Genomic DNA, 9704 nt, shown 5'->3' on the forward strand with positions numbered 1-9704 from the left:
CACCGCGGGCTCACTCGCCCTGCCCACCTCGGCCTCCCCTCTGTGGGAAAGGTGTGTGTGTGTGTGTGTGTGGAAGTTCTCTGTGAATGTCACTGCTTTGTCAACTACTCTCCTTCCTGAGCAGGGTGGGGGAGAAAGCCGCGGGGCTCCCTTCCCTGTCTCAGAGTCCAGCAGGACTGCTGCCTGGAGCCCAGGGCGGCAGAGAAGCAGCTTCCTGAAGGATCTGGGGGGCACCCGCGGGCCTGGGGGTGCTGGGGGAAGCTGTGTTTTCAAAGTGGGGTGGGAGGGGAGGGAGTTGGTCTGAGAACTAAAAGCACAAAGACCCTCTGTCAAGCGGAGCCTCTTCACTCGGGTCCATATAGCCTACCGACCTTTGGGGAAACCCGAATGCAGCATCATTGGGTGGATGCAAAAAGTCATCGGCTTCAGAGGACTCGGGGCCTTCTTCCCGGCAGTTCTAAGCCCTGGCATATTGGAAATGCAACTGGTGCTTGGTGTGTGACCGCCCCAGCCCTTGGCAGCGGGAAGGGAGAGGCGGACGCCTCCCCTGAGAAGCGCTGGAGGGTAGCGGGCCTGACTGAGCGTCCGGGGCAGCGCCCACCCCACCCCCCACGCCCCTGCCCTTCTCCACCCCGGCCTGCTCGCCAAGCACCCCAGACCCAAGGTACCCCAGCGCAGGCCCGGGGAGGAAGGGGCGCGGACGCCAGCCCGGAGGGTTCGCCCATTCCCTTCGCATTTAGGGCAGCTCCCCGCAAGTCCCCACCCCAGCCCCCCCCCCCCCCCGGCGCCCGGGCCAGCTGCGCATCTCTCCGCTCCGAATGCACACAGCAGGTGGCACCTCCGGGAAGCGGGCGGAGGGGGGCGGCCCTCCCCGCCCGGGCTCTCCACCTGCGCCGCGACTCCCGGGCCCTTACCTTTGAGGTTGGCGGGGTGGCCCCGCGGCGGGCGATTCGCGTTTCCTCGGGGCACAGAAGAGACACTGGAGAAGTTGTTCCCCATGGCATCCGGGCCCGGGGGTCGGGCGCTGGCGGGGGGCCGGCGCGGCTGGGCAGGAGCGCGGGGCGCGGGCGGCGGGGAGCGCGCGCGGGGGCGCGCCGCCGGGGGAGGGCCCTGCCGGGGCCGCGGTCGTCGGGCTGCCGGGGGCTCGGCCGGCTACCTGGCGCCCATGCCCGGCGGGGGCGCGGCCCCGAGCCCGCGGGCGCTGGGGATCGGGCTGGCGGGGCGCGGCGCGGCGGCTCGGGCGCGCTCCCCGCGGGCCATAGAGTCGGGGCTCCGGGCGCGGGCGCTCGGCCGCGGGGCCTGCGGCGCGGGCTCGGCCTCGCTCCCCGCCCGCGGGGACGGCCGCGGCGGCGACGACGTGCGTGGCGCCCGCGGGGCTGGGTCTCCGGGGCCGCCCGCGCCCCCCGCCCGCGCCGTCGCCGCGCGTCCCTCGCCGCGGTTGTTATGGTGACAGCTGCGCGGAGAATGAGCGGCTCAGTGACACCCGCGCCCGCCCGCCCGCTCGGCTCCGAGGGCGCGCGGGGGGTCAGGCCGCCGCGGGGCTGCCCCCGGACGGACGCACGCCGGGACCCCGAGCCGCAGAGCCGGCCGCAGGCCCCGGGAGGTCCCCGGCTGGCCGGGCGCGCGGCCGGGCGGCTCCGCTCCACAACTTCCAGCGCATCTGGGAGCCGCCTGGCACCCGGGAAGCCCGAAAACGTATTTTTAATGAGCAGCTGCGTGAATAACAGGGCTTGGGGTCCGAAGGGGTGCCAGGGGGTGGGCCCAGAACAAGTTCCTCCACCACCACCACCATCCCGCCCCCGCCGGGGGCTGCCCAGTTATTGGGGTCGAGGGGGCACGTGGAATGGCTACAAACGGGGCCTGCACGGAGGATGAATTCCCCGAGCCGGGGAGCAGCCTTCACCCTGGGGAACAGGCAGCTCTGAACTGAAGCGCTCTGTCCCCTCCCAGAAAGGGGGCAAAGGGGGGCTTCTGTGGCTGCAGCAGTCCACGATGACTTACGGGGGGCGGGGGAGGTGGGGTCCCACAAGTCCCCCGCTCACGTGACTTTTCCATCAAGTGCTCAGCCCCACGGCCAGGAAGCCTGTGAGAAGGGGAAGGGAGCAGGGGCCCTTCTCCTCCTCACCCACCAGGGGGGAAATCCAGCCTCCGTGGCCCCAGAGAGCAGCCGCCCTCCTGCTCAGCTTGGTTCACTGTCTCCCCAGTTGGCTTCCCCCCAACCCCCATGGAAGGTTCTTCCCTCCAGGCTTCCTAGATGGTGCCTCTGGATCCCACACACTTCCTGTGTCACCCCCTCCCCTGCTGCCCCCCACACTTCCTGTGTCACCTCCCCCCCTCTGGCCCCCCCATAGCGCTCTGTACCCTTACTCTGATTTTCTGGGGAAGCAGCGCCCGCAGCCCTGTTCTGCTCTGCCCCCTCTGGAGGAAAAGCCCTGAGCAGGGGGAGTGCCCATCTCCAATGCTTCCTGTACCTGTAGGACTTAGGAAGTGACTAGCTCCCCCAGCCTGCTGCAGACCCAGGCCCACCCCGGGGCCCGAGGCCCTGAGCCAGACTTGCTGATGGCTCCCTGCGCCCCCCAGGCCCACCCCATTCCAGGCACCACGTCCTTAAATGTCTGGGCATCTGGGCAAGCTAGAAATACCCGTGACAGCTGCTCTCTGGGGTCTGGAGAGAAAGCCAGCCCCCACCCCCACCTCCAGCCTCTGTGATGCCCAGGTCACGTGCCTGGCCAGCTCAGAGTGGACACAGCAGGTCAGGGGCACTGTCATCTCTGTAGGCGGATCTTCCTAGATTTCCTCCCACCAATGACTCATGCACCAGAAATCCCCGGGCTCCAGTTGGCGAGCACCTCTGCTCTATCTCTCCACTCACTTTTCCACACGCGCACGCGCACACACACACACACACACACACACACACACACACACACTCTCCCACGCTCGCCTATGCCCCCTCACCCCCCTACACACACGCCCTCAGATCTGCAGGAATGAGGTCACTGTGAGCTGGGCTCAGAATCCATCCATCCAAGGAACTGGGTTCCCTGCAGGGGGGAGGGGTGAAGAGAGGCCCTGGAGAGATTTGCAGATGGTGGCTTGGGGGTGGGGGGGAGCTGGGGCCTCCTGGGAGAAATCCCACCCCTCTCTCACCCAGGGGAGAGGAGCAGGAGGAGGGGCCAGGGACTGAGGCAGAGGTGGGTGGGGAGGGCCTGGAGGAGACAGAGGAGGTCTCAGGCCTATATAGTCAGTCAAACCTTGAACTTGGGGCCCAGCAGGGAAGGGGAGAAGGGGAAAGGGGCGGGCGAGAGGGGCCGAGCCTGTCTGATCTTGGCCAGAGATATTAGGGAGAAGCTCCCTCTCCTCCACCAGGACTGAGAAGCTGGCGGGAGCCTTGGGGCCCGGGCTGGGGGCCGCCACAGTCTTGGCCGTCCCTGCAACACTAGCCGGGCGCACTTCTGGAATGCTGCACCCCAGGCCCCCTCTCTAGGGTCCCCTGGCTCTGCCAGTGACAGATGTGAACTGGGGTGGAGAGACAGTGCAGCTGCTTGCTTGCAAGCCGCTGACCTTGCTTCAGACTCCCACATATGGTCCCCGGAGTATCACCAAGGGTTACTCCCGAGCACAGAGCCGGGAGTAGCTCCTGAGCACTGCCAGCTGTGGCCCTACCCTGCCCTGCAAGTTTCTGGAGAGACCCCGACCTGTTCAAAGGGGCTGGAGGAGCAGGAGTTAGACCCAGCACCCTCCCACCCACCCCACCCGATCAGAATCTGAAGGCTCAAGGCCTGCCTTCTCCGAGGGAGCTGTCAGGCGGCAGGGAAGTGGCCTGCGTGGCCCCCCAGGGCCCTTCCCGGGCTCCGCCGAGGACTGCAGAGGGAGAGGGGAGCCCGCGGGGAGCGGGGCTGGATGAAGTCAGCGCTTGGACGGCTTCAATGGAAGCTATTAATAGCCGCAAGGTGGAGTTCTAGCACCTGTCGCCCTGGCAACCCCGCCTCCTCGATTCCCAGCCGGAGCCCCCAGGGGCGCATGTGCACGTGTGCGCCGACGCGTGCAGGGTGGGCGCCGTGCGTGCTCGAGCAGAGCACGGGGAGCGAGTCCTGTGGAAGGGACCCCCGGGAGAGGCAGGCTTCCAGCGACCCCCGAGGCTCCCACTCTCCCCTTCCTCCTGGCTCTTTTCTTAGCTGGGCTCTCCCTCCCCCATCCCTTCTTCCTCCGCTAGCCCTCATCTTTCTCCCCTTCTTTCTGACTTTCCCTGTTTCCCTCCACGTGGGATTCTCTCTCTCTCTCTCCCCCTCCCCTATCTCCCTCCCTCCTTCCCTCTCTCTCTTCCTCTCTCTCCTCCTATCTTCCTCCCTCCCTCCTCCCTCCCTCCCTCCCCTCTCTCTCTCTCTCTCTCTCTCTCTCTCTCTCTCTCTCTCTCTCTCTCTCACTCTCTCTGATAAAACAGTAAAAATGGACTGGGAAGGTTATGGCTCAAGGCTTCCACGTGCTGGGGCCTGGGCTGCATCCTTGACCCCCTTCTTGTCCCCTCCAGCCCCACTGGGGAAAGCCCCCATGAGGCATTCTAGAGTGGGGTTCATCCATCCAGGCCATGCTGGATACCCCTAAACTCCAAGTGACCCTCGTCTAGACCTTAACACTTTCCTTCCCTGTCCAGAAACTGTTGATTTACTTATTTGTTTTTGGCTTTTAGGACACATCAGGTAGTTCTTAGGCTTACTCCTGGCTCCGTGCTCAGGGATCACTCCTGGTGGTGCTCAGGGAACCATATTCAGTGCTGGGGATTGAGCTAGGGTTGGCTGCATGGCCTTCATCCCTATACTATCTCTCCAGCCCAACAAACTAACTTGGAATAGAAAACCACCAGTCTCCTCCCTACTGGCGATGGTGTTTTGCCACCATTCTATCTGTTATATCCTCAGAAGGTGATTGTCACCGAGCTATAGCACAGCGCGTAGGGTATTTGCCTTACATACGGCCAACCCAGGTTCAATCTCCAGCATTCCAACTCAAACATCACCAGGAGTAATTCCTGAGCCCAGAGCCAGGAGTAACCCCTGAGTATCGCTGGACATGACAACCCCCCCTAAAAAAAAAGGAATGTGTTTATCTTGGAACTGGAAGTTTTATCCTTTGACAATAGCATAGACCCCAAACTCTTTTGGGGTCATGCATCCTTATTGCTGATAAGTTGTAAAGCATGCACCCTAATACATGTACAGAGGTTTATAACATCTGTGCATAGAGATTGAAAATCTATTTAAATCAGACACTGTGCACACAAGTGAGACTGAAAGATGGATCATCTGGAAGCCTTCACTAAGGCAGTGAGATAAATTATTTCTGACAAAAATGCTAAAAAACTGACAGAAGGTGTAGCCTGGAACTAATAAGCAATTACAGCAAGGCTTCAGGGTATAAGGATAATTGACAAAAGTCAATAACTTGACTATGAACTAGTGATGAACAAGATAAATTTGAAATTTATAATAATAAATTAATAATAATAATTTAAAATAATACCATTTGCATTTTAAAAAGGAAATACTTCAGAGTAAACTGAGCAAAATGTGTAAACAATCTATAGAAATAAAGCTATTTTTAAAATTTATTTTAATGTAGAAAAGCCACAACTGTTGGTACAATTCTGGAATTTAAATTAATTAGATAACAGTACATTTTTATTATTTATTTATTTTTGCTTTTTTTGGTCACAGCGCTCAATGCTCAGGGGTTACTCCTGGCTCAGTGCTCAGGAATTACTCCTGGTGGTGCTCAGGGGATGTCGGGTCAGCCATGTGCAAGGCAAATGCCCTCCCCGCTAGACTATAGCTTCAGCCCCAAGGAAAACGATTTTTAAAAATCCAAGAAGATACAAATAAATATAGAAATATCCCATGTGTGGGGCTGGAGCAATAGCACAGCGGGTAGGGCGTTTGCCTTGCATGCAGCCGACCCGGGTATCCCATATAGTCCCCTGAGCACCGCCAGGAGTAATTCCTGAGTGCAGAGCCAGGAGTAGCCCCTGTGCATTGCCAGGTGTGACCCAAAAAAACAAAACAAAACAAAAATCCCATGTGTGTAGACAGGAAAACTTAATTTTGTCAAGATATCAGTTAATTTGGGGGTTTTGTTGGTTGGTTTGGGGGGCCATACCCTGTGGTGCTCTGGAGCTTTCCCTGGCTCTGTGCTCAGGATCACCCCCTGGCAGAGCTCGCGGGATCATACTCAGTGACAAGGGCTGTACCAGGGCCAGCTGCATGCACAGCCATTTGCCTTGCAGCCTGCACCATCTCTGCAGCCTCAGATTTCAGTTCTTTCCCACAGAATCTATGCATTCAGTGTATCCCAGTGGGGAGTTTAGTAAGACTACAGTATGTATTGACTAGGTGATTCAAAGGTTTTTGTAGAGAAAAAAAAAATAAAAGACCAGTCAATTCTGAAGGATAGGAAAATTTGAGGACAGACACTTTCCAGCTTCCAGACACTTATAACATAAACTACAGCAATCAAGACAGTGTATTGGCAAGTAGAGGAGTAGATCAATGGGGCAGAGTCAACATCCCATTCTGGATCCAGACGAGTGCAATCAACAGTTCTTTAACAAACAGAGGCATATAAACAATGGAGAAAAGGCAGTGTTTCCAGCAAGGGATTCATGAGCAACTTACAAAATAAAATAATTTAACCACTGATTTTACACCCTTCACAAAGACTAACTCAAAACGCATAGCAGACCTAATGAGATGAGGGAAAAGATGTTTTGTTTTGTTTGTTTATTTATTTATTTATTTTAAGGGAAATGTTTTTAAAAAAGCTTCTACGGGACCAGAGAGATAGCCCAGTGGGTAGGGCACTTGCCTTGCATGCAGCTGACCTGGATTCAATCCCCAGCATCCCATATAGTCCCCCAAATACCACCAGAAGTAATTCCTGAATGCTAGCCAGGAGTCACCCCTGAGCATTGCCAGCTCTGGCCCCCAAACAAAAAACAAATGAAAAACTTATAGGTGACATAAAAGAAAATCTAGGTGACTTTGAGTTTGGATATGGCATTTTAGACACAATACTAAAGGCAAAAACCATTAAAGAAAAGAAACTGAGAGACGAATTCATTAAAATTTAAATTTTCTGCTCTGTGAAATATACTGCTAAAAAGATAAGAAGAAAAAGCAGAGACTGGGAGAAAACATCTGTCAGAGATAGCTGATAAGACTGTTACCCTAAATACACACGGAACTCATAATATTCAACCATAATGAGACAAAGAGACCAACTGTAAAAATGAGCCAATCACCTTAAGAGACTCATCACCAAAGACAGAAAGATGGCAGATAAACATGAAGAGATGTTCCTTATGTCAGAAGAAGAAAGCAGATGAAATCAACAATATACACACTTAGAAGAATGCCCCCATCCACAGCACGACCACTACCAAATCCTAGCGGGCCACGGAACAACAGAAACTCGGACTCACTGCTGCTACGTTAATAAGCACTGTCACTTTAGAAGGCAATCTCACAGTTCCTCACAAAAATAAACATTGTTGGCCTCACACCATACACATGGGTTCCAAATCCTACCCGACCTCTCTCCCGTGGCAGGGGGCATCCCAGGTGAGCACCATGCTCTTCTTTTTTCAAGTCTCTTGTGGTCAAGGATGTGGTGGTAGAATTCAAGAATGACCTGAGCATCTGGAATGCCCCATTCTGTAGCTCAGTATCTCAACATCACTCTAACGGATATCAGTGTCACCGGCCCTGAGAAATACCCCCACATGTTGTTGGTGAAGAACTGCTTCATCTCCGGTGTGTGCAGTTGCCAGCAGATGAGGTTACTGCAAGATGCAGCAAGGCAGGAGGCCCTGCAGCAGAAACAGTGATGGTCCCAGCCCTCAACCCTCCTGTCCCACTCAGAGCCCTGCCCTGTACAGTCGGGTGCTATGTTGTTTCAGTAATGGCTTTAAAAAAAAAAAGGAATGAAATAATAGTGAGGGGCAACTATGCTCTGTTGAGAACGGGAGACGAGGCTTGGGGGCTGCAGGCAGCACCCTCCCTAGATCTCTTCAGGGCAGGGGGTGATTCATTTGGGGGATGGAAGGAATCTGTTTCCCACATTGGGAATAAAATTTATGATGCAAACTTGAAAAAAAAAAAAACCCATTGTCTCCAGTCTATGCTTCTAGGTTGGGATTGAAAGCCAACAAGTGTTTGTCTACACAAATATAGGAATGCCCCCTGTGAATGCTCATAGCACTTTTATTCGTAACCCCTGAAACTTGCAAGCAACCAAGAGGGTCTTCAGCTTGAATAGATAACACTGTGGTACATCCAGACAATGGAATATTATTTGACACTAAAAAATGAATGGTGAAACCATGAAAAGACATGGGAGAACCTTCAATGCGTGTGACTAAGTGGATGAAGCAAACACACAAAGGTAACTGGCGTATGATCGCAGCTATAGGCCATTCTGGAAAAGTCAAAACTAGGGAAATGGGGCCAGGGGATGAGGCAGTGGATAGGGCACCACAAGGTCCGAGAGCATAGCCGGGGGCAGCCCTGGAAGCCCCAGTGCAAACCTGTGATCCAGTATCACGGCAGCATTGTGCCCTTGGCCCCGTGGCCTAAGAATCACCAGTGGGACCCCGGGACCTCTGAGCACCACTTAAAAGCCCATTTAAAAACCAAAAACTGGGGCTGGAGCGATAGCACAGTGGGTAGGGTGTTTGCCTTGCACACGGCCAACCCGGGTTCGAATCCCAGCATCCCATATGGTCCCCTGAGCACCACCAGGGCTAATTCCTGAGTGCAGAGCCAGGAGTAACCCCTGTGCATCACCAGGTGTGACCCAAAAAGCAAAAAATAAATAAATAAAAAATAAAAACAAAAAACTATGGAAACAGTCAAAAATTAGTCATCCCCAGGGGGTGGGCCACAGGCCAGATGAATAGTAAAGCACAGAAGAATTCCAGGGTCCTGGACCTTGTCTGTGTGACACTATCATTGAGGCTGCTACAGTGCGACCCACAACAACTCGCACTTCTGCAAATACGTGAGCCCTCATAACCCAAAGGCCTGGTGAAGTGCTTTATGGAGGAGGCTCATCGTTGTGACACATACACCTCTCCTGAGGTGAGGTGCTGTAGGGAGACTGCACGAGTGGGGCAGGGGACACGAGGGGAATCCTGTCTCTTCCCTCCCTTGTGTGCTGCCATTCATCTAAAACTTCTCCTAAAAATAGGTTTGTTTTTTTTTTTTAAGGATCCCCTCCCCTGCCCTCCCCTCCCCCCACCGCCCCACAGGCGCACAACTCAAATGATTCTCCAACATAGCTAACTTCAGAATCACTTGGTAGGGCAGGAGAGATAGTGCAGGGGTGAGGTTCAATTGCTGGTTCCACACAGGGTCTCCTGAGCCCGGAACCCCAGGAACCCCAGGAGTACCCCTGAATACTGCAGGGTGTGGTCCAACAACCAAACAAAACAAGTGGCTCCTCAGGGGAGAGGAGAGGTGTGACTATTTTAAAGGCAGATTCCCTGATTTCCCCCAAGACATCTGCTTCTCTGGATGTATTCACTGGCCACCTTTTGGGGAAACTGCTTCTGCTGGATGCATTCCACCTGAGAAGATGATTTACAACAAACTTTCCCTGCAAGAGACTCTGGTATGACCCCACACGGCATGTGCTCCACTGGGCCCTGCAAA

The 9704-nt window shown here is 55.2% G+C and overlaps 1 protein-coding gene across 1 annotated transcript in view; it reads right to left on the reverse strand.

The window, feature by feature from the left end:
• The window catches only part of NEURL1 (neuralized E3 ubiquitin protein ligase 1), an 84400-nt gene extending 83297 nt beyond the window's left edge, over positions 1–1103 (reverse strand). Inside the window, exon 1 of the mRNA XM_055119281.1 lies at positions 915–1103. Within this exon, the coding sequence (XP_054975256.1) occupies positions 915–999 (85 nt within the window). The 5' untranslated portion in view covers positions 1000–1103. The remainder of the gene's footprint in view (positions 1–914) is intronic.
• Positions 1104–9704: the final 8601 nt, after the last annotated feature.

The sequence above is a fragment of the Sorex araneus genome, chromosome 11, assembly GCF_027595985.1.
Source record: "Sorex araneus isolate mSorAra2 chromosome 11, mSorAra2.pri, whole genome shotgun sequence".
Lineage (NCBI taxonomy): Eukaryota > Metazoa > Chordata > Mammalia > Eulipotyphla > Soricidae > Sorex > Sorex araneus.